Source organism: Rhizoctonia solani, chromosome 16 (assembly GCF_016906535.1).
Source record: "Rhizoctonia solani chromosome 16, complete sequence".
Classification (NCBI taxonomy): domain Eukaryota; kingdom Fungi; phylum Basidiomycota; class Agaricomycetes; order Cantharellales; family Ceratobasidiaceae; genus Rhizoctonia; species Rhizoctonia solani.
The window spans coordinates 3528413-3546556 of NC_057385.1; the positions used below are offsets into that span (position 1 = coordinate 3528413).

General features: G+C 43.0%; 8 protein-coding genes across 8 annotated transcripts; 1 reads left to right on the forward strand and 7 right to left on the reverse strand.

Annotated features, from left to right (window-relative positions):
• Positions 1-467: 467 nt before the first annotated feature.
• RhiXN_02391 (Retrotransposable element Tf2 protein) lies at positions 468-3762 on the forward strand (the record flags this gene model as incomplete). Its single annotated transcript, XM_043322210.1, has 5 exons — positions 468-796; positions 878-1094; positions 1160-2033; positions 3497-3671; positions 3726-3762. The coding sequence occupies 5 exons, from the start codon at positions 468-470 to the stop codon at positions 3760-3762; spliced, it is 1632 nt and encodes a 543-aa protein (XP_043188033.1).
• A 335-nt stretch (positions 3763-4097) lies between these two features.
• On the reverse strand, positions 4098-4730 carry RhiXN_02392 (Retrotransposable element Tf2 protein; the record flags this gene model as incomplete). The annotated part of the gene is made up of 3 exons (XM_043322211.1): positions 4098-4395; positions 4435-4583; positions 4632-4730. 3 exons carry the CDS (start codon positions 4728-4730, stop codon positions 4098-4100), a joined length of 546 nt encoding a protein of 181 aa, XP_043188034.1.
• Positions 4731-4760: 30 nt separating this feature from the next.
• RhiXN_02393 (Retrotransposable element Tf2 protein) lies at positions 4761-6208 on the reverse strand (the record flags this gene model as incomplete). The annotated part of the gene is made up of 3 exons (XM_043322212.1): positions 4761-4968; positions 5018-5224; positions 5772-6208. The coding sequence occupies 3 exons, from the start codon at positions 6206-6208 to the stop codon at positions 4761-4763; spliced, it is 852 nt and encodes a 283-aa protein (XP_043188035.1).
• Positions 6209-7168: 960 nt separating this feature from the next.
• RhiXN_02394 (uncharacterized protein) lies at positions 7169-8187 on the reverse strand (the record flags this gene model as incomplete). The annotated part of the gene is made up of 2 exons (XM_043322213.1): positions 7169-7358; positions 7427-8187. 2 exons carry the CDS (start codon positions 8185-8187, stop codon positions 7169-7171), a joined length of 951 nt encoding a protein of 316 aa, XP_043188036.1.
• A 5048-nt stretch (positions 8188-13235) lies between these two features.
• On the reverse strand, positions 13236-14120 carry RhiXN_02395 (Transposon Tf2-12 polyprotein; the record flags this gene model as incomplete). Its single annotated transcript, XM_043322214.1, has 2 exons — positions 13236-13938; positions 13993-14120. 2 exons carry the CDS (start codon positions 14118-14120, stop codon positions 13236-13238), a joined length of 831 nt encoding a protein of 276 aa, XP_043188037.1.
• Positions 14121-14271: 151 nt separating this feature from the next.
• On the reverse strand, positions 14272-15507 carry RhiXN_02396 (Transposon Tf2-7 polyprotein; the record flags this gene model as incomplete). Its single annotated transcript, XM_043322215.1, has 4 exons — positions 14272-14796; positions 14852-14908; positions 14969-15123; positions 15207-15507. 4 exons carry the CDS (start codon positions 15505-15507, stop codon positions 14272-14274), a joined length of 1038 nt encoding a protein of 345 aa, XP_043188038.1.
• Positions 15508-15579: 72 nt separating this feature from the next.
• RhiXN_02397 (Transposon Tf2-7 polyprotein) lies at positions 15580-16353 on the reverse strand (the record flags this gene model as incomplete). Its single annotated transcript, XM_043322216.1, has 3 exons — positions 15580-15753; positions 15807-16276; positions 16305-16353. 3 exons carry the CDS (start codon positions 16351-16353, stop codon positions 15580-15582), a joined length of 693 nt encoding a protein of 230 aa, XP_043188039.1.
• Positions 16354-16748: 395 nt separating this feature from the next.
• On the reverse strand, positions 16749-18057 carry RhiXN_02398 (Transposon Tf2-7 polyprotein; the record flags this gene model as incomplete). The annotated part of the gene is made up of 2 exons (XM_043322217.1): positions 16749-17748; positions 17780-18057. The coding sequence occupies 2 exons, from the start codon at positions 18055-18057 to the stop codon at positions 16749-16751; spliced, it is 1278 nt and encodes a 425-aa protein (XP_043188040.1).
• Between the last annotated feature and the right edge of the window lie 87 nt (positions 18058-18144).

The window sequence follows — 18144 nt, forward strand, 5'->3', positions numbered from 1 at the left end:
TAGGCCTGGGAGGTGTGGTAAGTGCAAGTAAGGGGTAAGGTTTCTACTGATGGGGGCTGGCTACTTAGCTGGCTGAAATATCCTCCTCAATGAGTATGAGATGAGGTAAAATTGACTTGGGGTCTCCAAGCAATTTTCCTGCTGTATATATATGCAAGGGGCGCTATCTACATGGTCTGTGCGCGTGAGAAAAGAAGTACCTAAATGAAATAAGAAGAGTGCTGCAGGCTGCGCAGAAGCATGGATTTCTCCTAAGCGCCCTTGGCACGGCATCTTGGCATGGCATCTTGGCATGATAAGCGCCAAGATCATGTGATTGAAAAACAATAGATATCAAGTCTGTAAAAAATACTGAAAATAACAGAAAAATTGTCCAGTTCTAATGGTGTAAATCTTGGGAGTGTAACACTTATTGACCTGGGAAACAGTCACAGAAACCTGATGCCCTGTCAAGACAACTAGATCACATGGACTTAGAACCATCTCCACAAGTCATGATTCCAGAATCTCACTTTGAGGCATTTTCAGCACACATAGATTTGTCCTTGTTGGATCAAATCAAGGAAGCTACCCAGGAAGACCCTAGTCTTGACACAATCTTGCTAGCTGTATCAGATCCTAAATCCATGCCCCACAGCATTGCACAGAAGTTCAAGGACTATACAATACAGAAGGGTCTACTTCTGTATCAAGGAAGAGTAGTTGTGCCAGATGAACCTGAGATCAAACAGCAACTCTTATCTCACTTCCATGATTCTCCTGCTTCTGGTCACCAAGGAAGAGCACAAACTCTAGAGTTAATCAGTTGTCACTACTACTGGCCAGCAATGAAATTCCAAGTCAATTGCTAAGTGGAGTCTTGTGAAATCTGCCAAAGAAGCAAGGGCCATGCACACAACTATGCTCTCAACCTGCTTTCTGTCCCTGCAGGTCCCTGGGAAGACATCTCATATGATTTCATTATCAAGTTTCCCAAGTGTAAGGGATATGACAGCATCCTGGTGGTTGTAGACCACTTCTCAAAGATGATGCACCTGGTTCCCTGCAAAGAAACTGCTACTGCTGAGGATGTTGCTCAGATGTTCTTGGAACATGTCTGGAAGCTACATGGCACTTGAAGCGCACTGTGTCTGACAGAGGGACTACATTCAACTCCAAGCTCCTCAAGGCACTCTATAAATCTCTGCAAATCACTCCTAGTTTCTCTACTGCTTACCACCCACAATCTGATGGACAAACTGAGATCAAGAACCAATGGCTAGAGGCTTACCTACGTCCCTTCATCAATCATAGACAGTCTGATTGGGTTGATTGGCTCCCACTGGCTGAATTTGCTCACAACAATGCCAGAAGCAAAGCAACAGGCAAATTGCCCTTTGAGATTGTGTATGGATGTTCTCCTGGCATTTCAACACTCCTGGAACCCACTGGATTGCCTATTGCTGATGACAGAGCCAAGCAACTGGCTGAGACAATTCAGGCAGTACAGGCATCAATCAAATGGGCTCAGGAGCGCTACAAACAGGCAGACACAGGGAAACCACCTCCTGAGTTTCAACCAGGAGGCAAAGTTTGGCTTCTGGCTTCCAATATCACATTGCAGCGCCCCAATAAAAAGCTAGACCACAAACAATATGGCCCTTTCCCTGTCATAGAAAGAATAGGCTTTCATGCTTATTGCCTGGCTCTCCCTGAGACCATGAAGATCCATGATGTGTTCCATGTCAGCTTATTGTCTGCTTTCAAACAAGACACAGAGTTTGATTGCACATTCACCCCTCTGCCGCCTGTAATCACAGCAGAAGGAGAAGAAGAGTACAAAGTAGACAAATTTGTAGATTGGGCAGCAGAAGACAGAATCTGGAAGTACAGGGTGAGATGGAAGGGATATGCGCCCCATGAGGACACACAGGAACCAGCCAAGGATCTACAGCATTGCAAGGACAAATTGCGCAACTTCTTTGCCAATTACCCAGATGCTCCAGCAGCCAACAATGCCATCTGTTATGGATATGACATTTCTTCAATAATCTGTACTTATTTTATTGATTACACTAGTAATCTTACAGTAAACAAATGAGATAAAAATGCGAACTAAGGTTTTCAAGGTCCCTCTATCCGATAGTGACCTTTAAAAACCTAAACCTCAGGAATACCCTCAATATGCAATGCCTTTTGCATATATGCTGTTTTCTCACTCATTTAAATATATAAATTCAGCTGAGTAGATAAACAGTAACAAGTAATATTTCTCTTGTTTGTAGTATTCATTATTCAAGATTCTATCTTGTGGCTACACACAGAAATATTCAGGGTCCCCCCTGTCGCATAGGCAAGTGCTCTGGCGCTTAATCAGCGCTTAAGCGCCGACGCACTAAATGCGCCTTTTCTCCATCACCCGGGCATCCCACACTGCCGCATTGCTTGCGCTTAGGTGCGCCTGTTGTGCGCTCCAGAACGCTGGGTCAAACTCCCAAAACGGACAACATTTGGCAGAGTTATGCCCCATTTACTGTAAGTACCCAATGCAGCAGTATCCTACCTTTGGGACTATTTACTCCAAGGGTGATACTTAGCCTTGGGACATCTAAGGACCCACACAGGTAAATACTGCCTTGGGGCAAATATTAGGATCTGTTTGTTTACTATTTACCAAAGTATTGGCTCCCTCAAGTGTTTCAGTTGCCACATGTACCTCCTGTACCCCCTCTTGATATCAATCATGTATATACTTGTTTGTGCACCTTCTCAGGGTAGAAAAGGACCCTGTGAAGACGCTTCTAATGCATCCATTTATCCACTCTTATGTATTGACATATACACACAAACCTTTAACAGCTTATCTGCGCATTTACTTTAGTGATTGACTCACTGTAAATAGCATAGGAGGTTATTTGGTGCACTAAGACCATAGGCCAGTCCCAACAGACACAGGGTAACCTATTAGTGTACTTACTGCAACCCTGTGCCCCTTGACTGTCACAGTTGTTGAGTTCAACATTGAGTATAGTGCAACAATACTGTAAGGATTGTTGTGATTGAGTGATAGTGTTTCAATCCACCATACCCCCTATATTGTAGATAGCCTTATACAATATCTCATAAATCCTAGATATATTTTAGGTAAACCCCACAAGTCTTAAGTCTTACTTAAGCATATAAGTCCTATACTTATTAGGCAAATCCTATAAATCCTGTACATTAGTCAGGTAACCCTCTTACTTAAGGTACTACCCCAGAGACCTTAAGTATACATACCTTTAGTCACTTAGGCTTAAGTAACATTAGTCTAAGGTACTATACATAACCAACCACCTGCACTTCATAGTTGCTAGACTATTTGTTAGGAGTTGTTATTCCTGATAACCTAGCCTATATTGTGCATATATTCTGTGCATATATTCTGCTTCTTAATACTAGTTCTCAGTTATTCCCAGATGCATTTTGTATATAGTAATTCTTTCTTACTCCTGTACTTACACAACTCTTAACAAAGACTTTGCCTATGTAATGGAGGCAGAGGATGCTGAGGGGTTCTTTGGTTGTCTCAAGGAGTGCCAACCTTGTGACATGGCCATGGGGTATACCAACCTCAAGGCCTTTACTGCTTACTTCTACAGGGACAGGGATGCCCTTCCTCAGGGTGTGTGTGAGCCCAAGGCCCTTAAGAAGTAAGTATCCCTCTTTTCTTATGTTAGAAGGGAGTATTGATGAGCTGTTACCAGGGCTACAGTTAATTTGCCACTGGGTGTTCAGGAGTAGGTTACCTCCAATATATTGGAGCATGACCCTGAATCTGATTGTGGTAAGATTCTTGTTCTGTGGGGTCCCTCAGAGACAGGGAAGTCAGCCCTGGCTTGTTCTTGGGGCCACCATATTAGGTTCAGACAGAACCTTAACTCTAATTAATTTAGTGATCACCTTATGGTTCAGTATGTAGTGCTGGATGATATGGATTGGTCCAAGGTTCCATTAAAGATGTGGGTGCAGGAAGACTTCAACTTCTGCACTAGTTACAGATCAGAGCGCCATTGCCAATGGGGGTGTTCTACTGTTATTTGTTCCAATTCTAAGCCTTCTGTGTTTGCTGATTGTAGTTATGCCACAGTTGATGGCAAGAATTGGATAGACACCAATTGTACACCTGAGAAGGATTTTGACATGTGTGCTACTGGGTGTAATTGGTTGTCTGTCCCTCTTTGACTAAAGATGGCTCCCATGGCTACCCCTGAGGTGTCTGTCTCTAAGTGGTAGGGTAGATTGGAATTGGAGTGGATTAGTACTGGTGACTTGGTGACCAGGCATTTCAATTCCTGAAATGCTTCCTCTTCCAGATTTCCCCATGACCAAGGGATTTCCTTTTTTGTGAGATTATGGAGGGGGCATGCCACAGAGCTGAAATTGGGGATGAATCATTGGAGGTAATTGACAAACCCTACAAAGGCCTGGACTTGTTTGACTGTTCTGGGCATGGGCCAGGTGGTTACTGCTTCTATCTTCTTCTCATCTGTTGAGAGTCTGGCTGGGGAGATGACAATACCAAGATAGTCCACCGTAGTGACCTGGAAGTGATATTTTGATAGCTTGCAGAAGAGTTGGTTCTGTGATAGCCTGGATAGTACCTCTCTTACATGTTCTGGGTGTTCTTCCATTTTTTCCAAGAAGATCAAGATGTTGTGCAAATAGATGCCCATGGTAATGTCAATGAGATCTTGGAAGGGGTCATTCATGAAGTGTTGGAAGGCAGCAGGGGCATTGGTTCAGCCAAAAGGCATCACCAGATATTCAAATAGCCCATATTTTGTTCTAAACACTGTTTTCCATTCATCTCCAGCCTTGATCTGTACATTGTTATAGCCCCACCTTAGGTCTAGTTTTGTGAATATCTTGGCATGATGCAACTTGGCCATTAGGTCATCCTGACTAGGTAAGGGGTAGACATTTTTGAGCGTAACATCATTGAGCTTCCTGTAATCTACAACTAGATGTAGGGAACCATCTGCCTTTTTTTACAAACATGGCAGGGGCCCCTGCTGAAGAAGTACTGGGGAAAATCTTGCCTGTGGCTAATTCTACTTCAATATGTTGTTTCAGGGCTTTAGACTCTGCATCTGTCATGCCGTAAATGGAGCCTGGGGAGAGTTTAGCATCTGGGAGGAGGTCTATGGCAATGTCATATTCCCTATGTGGAGGGAGGACCTTAAATTCTTCTTCTCCAAAGACCCTGACAAATTTGTGATATTGGGCTGTAGGTCAGCTAGGGGGTCTAGATCTGCATCTTCTTCTCAGGCAATTTGTACTTGATCTGGGAAGGTGATTGTCCCTGAAGTCCAGTCAATGAGGGATGACTCCTGAGAGAGCCATGTCATGCCAAGTATGGCTGGTGTGTCTCCAATGGGACAAACTAGGAAAGGAATGGAGTGTGAGTGGCCATTGGCCAAGACTGCAAGTTGAGCCTGGTGCCAAATGCAACCAGTCTGGGAAATAGTACCATTTAACATTCCCACTACTCATGGATTTTTGAGTAGGGTTTTAGGGATTTTCAATTTTTCCACTAGTGCTGGGGATATGAAATTGCAGGTGGCTCAGGAGTCCATGAGGGTTTTGATGGGTTTAACCAAGGAATGTTGCATGTGTAGGTTGATAAAAAGCAGTGGGTGTTCATTTGAATCAAGAGCAATAAATACAAATTTGGTTTCTACAGATTCTACAGGCACATTTTCTGGGACCAAGGGTTTGGCAGTAATCCTTGGTCTTATTCTTTTCCCAACTCCTCAGACTCAGCTACCTTAGCTGTTTCTTTTAGGATAGCTTTCCAACCATTTGGGCACTGTTTGATCCCATGGCCATTTTGGCTGCACTTGATGCACAGTCCTGCTGTGTGGCAGCAATGTTGTTCCTCAGGGGTGACATAGTTGGGGTCCTTAGATAGGCAGACCCAATGAGTGGTAGTGGTGGAAGTGGTTGCAGTGACTGGGGCCTTGGCTGCCTTTTTGGGGTGGTTCTCCTTGTTTTCCCAATGGGTATTGTCAGTTTTGATTGAGGCAGCAAATATGGCTTCAAGATTGTCTGGGATGTTGTCCTTAGTGGACAGGAGTTCCTTAACCTTCCAATGAAGGCCCCTAGTGAATTGCGCAATATACGCTTCTTTGTTCCAATCAAGCTCTGCAACCTCATTGCAGAACTCAGCAATGTATTCCTTACTCATGCATACATGTCACCTATGATGTCATCAAGGTGGAGGTGTTACATAGCTGACTAAGCAGTGGAGGGGATGTGGCAAGGCACTTGGGGTATGACATAAGCACCAAGGTCACATGATTGAAAATGTTGTCTGTTTGTCTTTGTTTAAAATCAAGAAAATGGGAGTAAATTCCACAGTATTGAATGTGTCTTCAACATATTGTCACTTTAAGTATTGCCTTCATTGCCTTGCCTTGGTTAGTAGTAGACTACTTAGTTAGTTTGTTCTAGTAGCTATGGCCTTAAGCACCCATCCTACCAGCAAGTAAACTGCCTTATAGCAGGTCTACAACAGACTTGCAGCACCCTCTAATGCACAGGAGAGGAGTTGCATATGAACTGACCACTGGGCATAGGCTGCTGCAGTTGCAGCACTGCTCTCTTCATTTTAGTCCCTCAGTAAGTCTCCCATGCCTGTAGTATACATAGCATCTGCAGAACAAGAATCATTAGCTGTATTAAAATAGATAAGAAATTAAAAAGAAATACCTTGCATTTGACAATAAGCTCCACCTCTTGGACCTGTTGAGGTTTCCAATGGGTGCTGACCCATTGGAACTTGGGACCAGGGTTAGCAACCATAGTGAGTACATGGATGGGTGCATATTGGGCTTAATGCACTTATTGATCTTCCCAATCCTCCACTGGATGGCATGTCTCAACTCTAGGATAGCTGTTGTTATACAGTGCTGTTCAAAACTGTTCACAGGATTGGAACATTTGTACTGTATCAGTTGTTACTAAATCAATTGTCACATGATAAATTTGAAATTCATCTGGTATAATTGGTAGTGTCTTCTCTGTCTAACACAATTTATCTTATTCAGTTTGAATGAGATTTGATGAAGATACATTCAGAACAATGGAACAATCTCTGTGAACAGTTTTGAACAATGGACTACAGGATATACAAGTCAAGCAAATATCAATACTTGGTTGGGCCACCTTTGGCCTTGATCCAAGCCTGAATTCTCTTAGGCATACTCTCTATCAAATCCTGGCACTTCTGGGTACTAACTTTGTCCCAAATCTCCTGCACCCTCTCCAATAATTCCAACATCCCACTTGCAGGGGTTTCATAGCTATAAAGCTCCCTCTTGATTTGATCCCAAAGGCTTTCAGTTGGATTGAGGTCTGGGGAGTTAGCAGGCCACTCAAAGACCTCAAGCCATTCTCTTGGAACCAGTCTTTTATAATATGGGCCTTGTGGGAGCTTGCATTGTCTTGCATAAATATGCCCTTCTGCATGTCCAGCCCATAGTACTCCAGAGTTTGCTTGAATTCATCTTCTAGGATCTCCACATAGAGTTCCTTGGTGAGAGACCCATCTATCTTGCACATAAGACCAGGGCCTTTCCACCCCATGCATGCCCATATCATGATATGGCCTCCTCCGTTCTTATTGGTTTTGATGATCTGGTGGGGCTGAGGTGCCTGGCCAACCCTTTTATAGGCATAGCAGTGCCCATCTGACCCAAATTTGTTGATCTTGGTCTCATCTGACCATTGGACCCTCTGCCAGTCATCAATTGTCCAGTGCTGGTGTGCCATAGCAAATTCATAGCATGCCTTGATATGTTCCTTTGTCATAGCTGGCTTTTTGGGCTTGACAAAAGGCACCACACCAGCTTTCTGCACTGCCCAATGCAAAGTAAGGCTTGAGACAGTGTCCTCATTTGTGCTAGAGAGCTCTTGAGCAACTAGGCATGGGGTTGTGGGGGCAGGGCCAGTCAACAGGTGGGTGGCATGGCAAATATTGGTGGGTGAGAGCTTAGAAGGGCAGCCACCTGAGTGCTTGGGGAGCTCAGGACAGTGCATTGCCCCTATCCTGCTAATCATTCCAGTACTGACACCAGTTTGAGAGTGAATTTCTGAGAAGTGAAGGCCTTTTATGAGCTTATCAACATTATTCTGGACATCAGAGGGAGGCAAAGCTTTAGGCATGGTAGGCAGAGGACAACAGAGGGTTGAGGCAGACTCAGAGCAATTGGGAGGGATTAAATGACCTGCCAGTAGAGTATGATATCATTGAATGACATTATATGACATCACAGCTGATGTCACCATCAAATCATTGGGGGGCTAGACCCCATTGTTCAAAACTGTTCAGACATACCCTGATAATTTTGTTTGTTACTCAGTCAATTCTCAGCCAAATCAGACCAAACTAAGTACAACACATAAAAGAAGTGATAGTGCTTGTTTGAGAGACATTTCAAATTGGTATGCCCACTGGTGATGAGATAATGGCTTGTTTATGAATAAAACAGCATCTCTGTGAACAGTGTTGAACAGCACTGTAGATATGTGCTGGATATGGTCACACAACCAGTATAAGTGGTTGCATGCTGGCCCAAGCCCAAATTTGGGGGGTAGCAGGTGTAATCATGGGTTGTCAGCAGAGGAATAATAGGGCTCTATGGCTTAGTGGTCAAGCTGGTTCAATTCTGGCTAGTTCTATTTTCCTCTGTTTATGACAAGATATCACATTTACCATTTGATCTGTACTTATTGTATTTATTACATCACAAATACTACAGTAGATAAAATGAGTTGAAGATGCAAAATAAGGTTTTCAAGGTCTCTCTTTCCAATTGCAACCTTGGCCAAATCTATAAGCCTCAGGAATACCCTCAATATGCAATATCTTCTGCATATATGCTGTTTTCCTGTCCATTTAAATATATAAAATTTCATCTGGACTTATAGGCAGTAATAAAGAATATTTTCCTGGTTTGTAGTATTTATCATACAAGATTCTATCTTGTGGCTATGCACAGATATATTCAGGGTCCCCCCTGTTGCATAGGCAAGCACTCTGACACTTAATCAGCACTTAAGTGCCAGCACACTAAATGCTCCTTTTCTCCATCACCTGGGCATCCCACACTACCAAATCTCTTGTGCCTAGGTGTGCCAGTTTGTGTGCTCCATAACAACAGCTCAAACACTCAGAACACATAAACATTTGGCAGCATTATGCCCTATTTACTGTAAGTACCCAATTCAGGGGTATCATACCTTTGGGACTGATTACTCCAAGGATGAAACACTTAGCCTTGGGACATCCAGGCACTCACATAGGTAAATACTGCCTTGGGGCAAATATTAGGGACTGTTGTTATTTACTTTGTACCAAAGTATTGGCTCCCTCAAGTGTTTCAGTTGCCACCTGTACCTCCTGTACCCTCTCTTGATACCAATGATGTATATACTTGTTTGTGTGCCTTCTCAGGGTATAAAAGGACCCTGTGAAGACGCTTCTAATGCATCCATTTATCCACTCTTATATATTGACATATACACACAAGCCTTTAACAGTTTATCTGCGCATTTACTTTAGTGATTGACTCACTGTAAATAGCATAGGAGGTTATTTGGCACACTAAAACCATAGGCCAGTCCCAACAGACACATGGTAGCCTATTAGTGTACTTACTGCAACCCTGTGCCCTTTGACTGTGACAGTTGTTGAGCTCAAGATCAAGTATAGCGCAACAATACTGTAAGGATTGTTGTGATTGAGTGATAGTGTTTCAATCATCCATACTCCCATATTGTAGATATCTTTATCTATAATATCTCATAAATCCTAGATACATTTTAGGCACACCCCATACATAAGTCTTAAGTCTTACTCAAGCATATTTAAGTCCTATACTTATTAGGCAAACCCTGTAAATCCTGTACATTAGTCAGGTAACCCACTTACCTAAGGTACTACCCCAGAGACCTTAAGTATACATACCCTTAGTCACTTAGGCTTAAGTAACATTAGTCTAAGATACTATACATAACCAACCACCTGCACTTGATAGTTGGTAGACTATTTGTTAGGAGTTGTCTATTTCCAACAAACTTAGCATACATTGTGCATATATTCTGTGCAAATATTCTGATACATAATACTAGTTCTTAGCTATTCTCATAGACATTTTGTATATAGTGATTCTTTCTTACTCCTGTACTTACACAACTCTTAACATACTGTCCTGGTCATAAATATTGTCATGCAAGTTAAGATGGTCACTGCTTGTAGTACCTAATAGATTTTCAGGTACAGTTGAGACACTACAATGTGACTCTACAACCAAACCCATGCCTTGGCAAAAATTGACCTGGTTAGGAGCTCCAAGGTTGCACTCTGTACATGTATTCACTATATTAGCTTGTGGACACAGGTTGCTCATATAACAGTCATCTAATTTCTTACCAAGAGATAACCTTATGCATTGCTGAGGTTTCCTGTCAGGTACCTCCAATATGGTTATACATAGGCCAATTGCTGTCCACACATTAAATGGCCCTGTAGTATACTGGTCAGGTATTTTAGCATACATTCAAAACAAATATACTTATTCACCCAAGACACCAAATTATGGGTACACCTCAATTGAACAGTGACCCCAAACCATTCTCTAACAAATTACTATGAGCTGAATAACCCCATATGTAATTTCAGTATGTATCTGACTAACCAGAATTTGAGTCAGAAGCCAAAAGATTTCTGTGGCCTGGGTTTGAATGGGCTGTGTTGGTATGTTGGGAATGATACCAATTACTGGAGGGCTACAAAAATTGTGATTAACTGACTGCAGATCAAAGCAAGAGAAACACAAGCTTACTTATTGTCCTAGACATAGTCCAGGATGGTGTGTGGGATGGCACTTGTGGCTGCAGTGTACAAAGGATGAGTTGCTTAAGGCAATGGGTACCTATACTACAACAACAAACAACTATACAATAATGACAAAACCACTTAAGGCAGCAGTGAGCTATCTACATACAGCAATGAAGCTGCTTAAGGCAGTGACTGAATAACTAGGTAAATATCTTACTGGGCTTAAGGCCCTTGTATAATGTGGGGTTGCAACAAGAGGTAATCAACCTGGGGATTACCATGGTTGATTGCCCTCCTTATATATAGTTACAAGGCAGTGCTAATTACAAATATCATAACCAATAAGAAGCCCACTCCATCAGCAGCCTTATTCATGCATGTATGTCACCCATGATGTCATCAAGGTGGAGGTGGCTACATAGTTGACTAAGCAATGGAGGGGACATGGCTAGTTGCTTAGGGTATCACATAAGCGCCAAAGTCACATGATCAAAAAGGGTGCCTGTTTGTGTTTGTTTAAATTTGAGAAAATCAGAAATAAATCCATGTTATAGAGTGTGTCTACAACATTTATAGTCCATAACTGTGCTAACAGAAATGCAACAGAACAGGATTGTGTCATAACCCATATCTGGAAGGGTTATTACCATGTATATCCACTGTCAAAGATATATATAGTATATATGATGCACAGTGATATATTAATAATATAGGTCACTGGGGGATGTTGCACTCCCCCTGCCCCACTAGCTGTGGGCCAATGTTAAGGGAGCCTGCAGGCAAGGTCTGAAAATATATTAATAGAAGAGATTATGTCATCCCCCCCCCACCTCAAATCTGTAGTAGTTTAGTATAGTATTTGATAAAGGACTGGAGGGGGGGAGGTCATGTGACCCTGGTGGACTGTCAGTCTCTAAGTCATGAGCGCTTAGGGTAATGACAGTTCTGACTGCATATATGTGAGTATATGCGGCCTTCTAAAGACTGTGGAATATCCTATTAGTAGGTGGCTTGGTCAGGAGACATGCCAGCAAAGGCATGGGTCATGACATCTGCCAACCTTTGGCACTTATTTGCAGTTACTAAGTGCTGGTGCTTCCATGCTTACTTGCACTTGTTCCATGCTCTGTAAGTACTGTTCCTGCATATAAATGTATGGTACTAAAATCATAGAAATAATAGTATGATCACTTAGCATGATCAAATGTGTATATATGCAAGTGCAATGAGGAAGTAAAGTATAAAACGTCTTGTAGCACTGCCAGTTTCCAAATATAGTAATGTGCATGCCCATATTTGGATAGAGCAAGTATGATTACTCTAGTTTGCACTATTCACTATTGGCAATTATGGGTGCATATGTCTAAATTATCCATTCCATAACATCACAGTCCCTGCACAAGCTGCTGCAACACAGCTCCCTTTCACTCTTCTGTCAACTCCCTTGCTTGCAGATCCTAACTCTGACAACAGGGATTGGGGAACATGACAATCCTCCAGAAAATATGCTGTGGTAAACAGACCAACCTTTAGCTTGGCTCAAATTTCTGGCACTACAACAGCTTTCTCTTGGTGCCCCTCCTGAATACATCAAGGGCTTACCTACATTGGCCAACAAGTTACAAGAACTCACTATTTCTAGCCCAGATACATTTTTTATTGGTAGTGATCCAGAGCAGTACTCTGGTGACAACAAAGCAGCATACTGTGCAGCACTAGAGAATATTCTCAAAATTGGCCTGAACACAATGCATTTGAACCTCCAGCTTGGATACTGGTTGCATGTGTCAGAGTCTGACTAATGAAGAATGGGATAAATGCCTAAAGAGGCAGTGCTGGCTTTTGGGGATAAGCAGAAGACTGCAACCAACACTTTAGATAGAGAGATTACTTGCCAAATATGGCACAAGACCCCTTAGAGTAGAGCAGGAGAGTGGGGAGGGTAGTCAGTAGATTGACAGGAGGTCAAGTTCTGGTCTGAATGCCAGAACTCTCCCTTCATTATATACATCATACAGAACAAGGGAACTGTAAAGTACAAAGGAGAACAATGGAAGACATACTACAAAGGTATGGGTAACTAAGAGAACAATAGAAGACATACTACAAAGGTATGGGTAACTAAGAGAACAATAGAACAATGCAACTAAGGACATATGGTAACTAAGTAACCAGAGGACAAAGCTAACAGGCTAAACAAAGGGACCATTCACATTCCATGTTGATTGCTCTGCCAGGGGAGTCCTGCATGGCCTGTGGTCATGTTGGGAACATCCCCTGGTCCATATAATTCGTAAAATTTAGATAAAATGATAATAGAATATTAGGGTATCTGTGTCCATGCCTCTTGGGTCATGACACTTCCCCCCCTTCAAGGCCCAGGTGCATCTGGGTGTAGCTGGTGGAATTTGGCAACCTGTTTTGGTGCATTGGCCAAGTGACTTTTGGGTTCCCAGGTGTTCTCTTCTGGTCCATACCCTTTCCACTTGACATAGTACCACAGGTTCCTTCCTTGCTTCCTGGAATCCAAGATCTTCTCCACCACATATTCTTCTCCTGTTTGGGTAATTACAGGAGGCAAAGGTTTGGGTTTGCGCTGGAATTCATCAAAGGGTTCCTTGTGGAGTAGAGCTGTGTGGAATACTGGATGGATCTTCATAGATTTTGGAAGTTCCAACTTGTAGCTCTCTTTGCCAATCTTCTCCAAGACTTTGTATGGTCCCAACCTCTTGTGCTCAAGTTTGTGGGAAGGCCTTGAAGTTTTGATATTGCTGCTGTCTAAGAAGACCCTATCACCAGGTTCAAGCTTGATTGCTGCCTTGTGCTTGTTATTATAGTAGAAGGCTTGCTTGTTCTGGGCCATGGTTAATGCAGCTTTGGCTTCCTCCAGGTTTCTCTTCAAGAACTCAGCCAGTTCATCTGCTTGAGGGACTTGGGTAACAGTAATATCCCCAACAGTGAAATCTGGATTGTACCCATAACAGAGGTAAAAAGGAGAGTGTTTGGACCCAGCATGAACCCCATTGTTATATGCAAATTCTGCCAAGGGAAGGAGAGCAACCCAGTCATCTTGCCTATGGCTAAGATAGTGCCTTAGGAAGATTCAACAAACTGGTTTAACCTCTCACTTTGCCCATCCACTTGGGGTCTGTAGGCTGTTGAGAAGTGTGGCTCTATCCCCAAACGCTTGTATACTTGGCGCAGGTTTGGCATTGAATTGAGGCCCACAATCTGATGGTTTTTCTGGGCAGCCCATGGAGTTTCCATATGAAGTTTACAAAGAGATTTGCAACATCAACAGCAGTGGCTTAGAGGTGGTAGGAATGAAATGGACCATCTTGGATAGTCTATCCACCACTGTGAGTATTGCATCATATCCCTCTGAAATAGGAAGGCCAACAATCAGGTCATATGTAATTTCCTCCAAGGCTTTCTGGGTAGATCAATAGGTTGGAGTAACCCCATCTTTGCCTGGTTGGAATGTTACTTCTAATGCATGAGTCACATGCCTGAATGTATTTGGCCACAGATTGCTTCATCCCAGACCAATAATAATGGCGAGACAGCAACTCCATGGTTCTCCACTGTCCTGGATGGCCTGTGGAAGGATTATCATGCCTGCTTTCAAGGACAAGGCGCCTGATTTCTGGTTCATTGGGTACATAAATGCACTGGTGGTAGTAGAGCAACCCATTATCCAGAGACCAGCCTTTAACAGGAATGTTTTCCTCCAAGGACTTCAGGATTTTGGCAACAGTTTTGTCATCAGGCAGTGCATCTCTGATAAGGTCATTGAGGTCACTGTCTGTGAGAATTGAAGATATAAAAAGCTCTGGTGCAATAAGTGCAGGGGCTTCACCCCCCCCTTTAGCCTCCCCTTTCAGGTCTTCTCTCCTGGAAAGGATATCAGCTTTTTGTTTTGGGAGCCAGGCCTGTAAACAATTCTGTAGTTATAGTCTGCCAAAAATCCCATCCATCTAGCCTGACGCCTGTTAAGTTCCCTCTTTGTTTGGAAATATTCCAGGTTTTTGTGATCTGTGAGGACTTTGACAGGGATTTCAGAGCCTTCCAAAAGGTGTCTCATTCCTTCAATGCTCTAATCACTGCAAGCAACTCTTTGTCATAGATGTCATAGTTGCATTCTGCAGGTGATAGGCTCTTTGAAAGGAAGGCCACAGGATGGAGTTTGTCATCTCCACCTTTTTGGCTAAGGATTGCACCAGTTGCATAATCTGATGCATCACACTCAAGGAAGAACTCTTTTGAAACATCAGGCTGAATGAGGACAGGGGATCAATCAGAGCTCTTTTTAGGTTGTCAAAAGACTCCTGCTGTTCAGCACCCCACTTCCAAGGGTTCTCCTTGCGCAACAGTTGGTAGAGTGGATATGCAAGCTTGGAGAAGTTCATAATGAACCGCCTGTAGAAGTTGACAAAACCTAAGAACTCTTGAACCCCTTTAACTGTCTGGGGTGTTGCCCAATCAACAGCTTTGGAAATTTTTTCAGGGTCTGCACATACCCCTTCCCCATTGGCTATGATTCCCAAGTAGTGTACTTGATCCTGGAAGAACCTGCATTTCTCAAGCTGACAGTACAACTTGTTTCTGTAGCCTTTTGAGAACTTCCTGACGATGGGTAACATGTTCTTCTCTGGATTTGGAGAAAATAAGGATATCATCCAAGTACACTCTCACATAGACATCTAAGATGTCCCTCAGGATATCATGATCTGGAAGGTAGCTGGGGCATTGCACAGCCCAAAGGGCATAACCAGGTATTCAAAAAGGCCATATTTAGTCTTGAATGCTGTTTTCCATTCATCTCCTTCCTTAATTCTGACAAGGTTATATCCAGATTTAAGGTCCAGAGCAGTAAAGCACTTTGCACCCTTAACTTCTCAATGAGATTGGAAATCAAAGGAAGGGGGTAAGAGTTCTTGACTGTGTTGGCATTCAGTGCACGATAGTCAATGCACATCCTCCTTTTGCCATTCTTTTTGGGAACAAAGATCACAGGAGAGCTGTAATGGGATTTTGAGGGCCTGATAAGGCCTTGGTCCAGCTGTTCCTTTAGGATCCTCTTGAGTTCCTCATCATCAGAAGGTCTAAGGGGATAGACAGGTCCTTTAACCTGTTTGGTTTGATCTTGGAGGACTATCTCCAAGTCATAGGAGCGATGAGGAGGCAACTCTGTCACCTTGTCCTCAGAAAATACCTCTGCATAGTCACAGAGTTCCTCTGGGATGCCTTCAAGTGAATGATTCACAGCACCTCCAGGGTCCCTAGGGATACTTTCAAGAGCCTCATAAGGAGCCTCAGCACCTCCTAGGTCTTCTGGTACACTTTCAAGGTGGTTGGCAGTCCCACCAGTGTTTCCCAGGATAATATGAGAAGAAGAAAAAACAAGTTGTACTACAGTATACAGAGTTAAACATTACACGCTTGGTAGTCCATTCTATAGTAGGGTTGTGTAACTTGAGCCAAGACATTCCTAAAACAATTGAGTGTCTACCTATGTCTGCTACATTACATTTCAGAACCTCTTTATGGCTACCTATAAAAAATTCAAAAGTACATTCAAACTCAACCAAACCAGAGCTGATATCACGACCATCAATGACCTTTAATGACCTAGGAATTGACTTCCTGACCAAGGGTATATGATTGGTCAATAAGATTTTTATGGATGAAACAGGATGAAGCTCCTGAGTCAATCATAGCCCACCCATAGAATGGTTTCATCTGGGTGGTGCTTTTTTGTTGGGGGCACTAATACTTGGAAATGCAGAATAGTAAATATTGAGTGGAGAGATGTTATTTACAGAAAATATTTCTAAATTGTCCAAGTTTTTAATTCCCTCTGAGACATGGTGCCTTTTCATGTTCAGAGGTCCCCATTTTCCGACTCATTCTCAGATAGATGGGCTTCATAGCCAGAGTATGTATTGGAAGGACATTGGCTAGCATAGTGTCCCTTTCCTCCACAGGTAGAGCATACAATAGGTTTTTTGCCCTTTCCTGCAGAGTCAAGATCCATAGGGCTTGGTCCAGAGTTGGAAGATTTTGGCTGGACTGGAGAGGGGTCTACAGGATGTGAGTCCTTTTTGAGACTTTTGAAGCTACTCTCAACCACAGTGCCATCATTCCACTTCACAGTAGGAATAGACATGCCCTTTGCATTTTTGCCAATTTTTGAAATGGTGCCTTTCCTTGCTTTTCCATCTGGTCCAATCATGTACACTTTATCCCCAACAGTGAGTTTATCCCTGGTCACATTGCCCAAGGCTCCTGTTGACGATGTAGTGCCCTTTTGGAACAGGAGTTTGGTCTGGCCCTTGTGTTGTGCCTGGAACTGTTCTAGGCGCGGGTCAATCTTCAGAGCTTTATCAGCAAGGTTCTCTAAGGAAACATTGCTGGCATTATGGTCATAGTCCTGAGCCATAAGCATCTCCTTGATTTTGAGAGACAGGCCATCATAGAAAAAGTCCCTTAGGGATATGTCATTATACCCTAGGTTCTGGGAGTAGGTTTGGAAGTCCTTGTAGTAATCTTGAACAGACTTGGTTTGCTTTAGGGTCTTGAATTTAGCCCTATAGTTCTCAGTCTTGTTCTGGACATTCCACCTTGCATTGAACTGCAACCAGAACCCATTGATACTGTGGAGCCAAGCCACTGGGTGATTATTGACAACATCCTCTTCTAAGTAGGGTTCAAGCCACTCATGAGCTTTACCCTCCAGGCAAGAGATAATAAAAGCTATCTGTTCCTCAACTGAGGCTTGGGGATATGAAACCCTCAGATAGTGAGAGACAGCCACCCTAAATGAAACTGCTTTGTCTTTGTTACTACCATCAAACTTCTCTGGTAGGTTAAGCTTGGGCCTCCTGGACCCAGAGCCTGAGCCTGAACCAGAACCTTGAGGGCACCAGCCAGAGCAGAGATAATATTCTCCAGGGCTTTGACTTGCCCTTCCATCTGGGTGATGCCACCATCATGGTTTTGAAAGAGTTGTTGGCAGTAGCAAGATCAGCAGTGTTATTGTGGATCTGACCAATTGCTACCTGCAAATTATGATTAACAGCCATGATTAAGGTTTTCAAGGCTGTGAGGGTCTGAGACACCTCTGCAGGTAATGAAGGTGCAATGGAAACAGAATCAGGATCCACAGTAACAAAGAGATTTTGGCTGCTCATGATGAAAGTGGAAAAATAAAGAAGAAGAAGAAATATAAAAGGTAGAAAAGAGTAGAAAGGTTACAGGAGTTCTATACTACTGAAAGT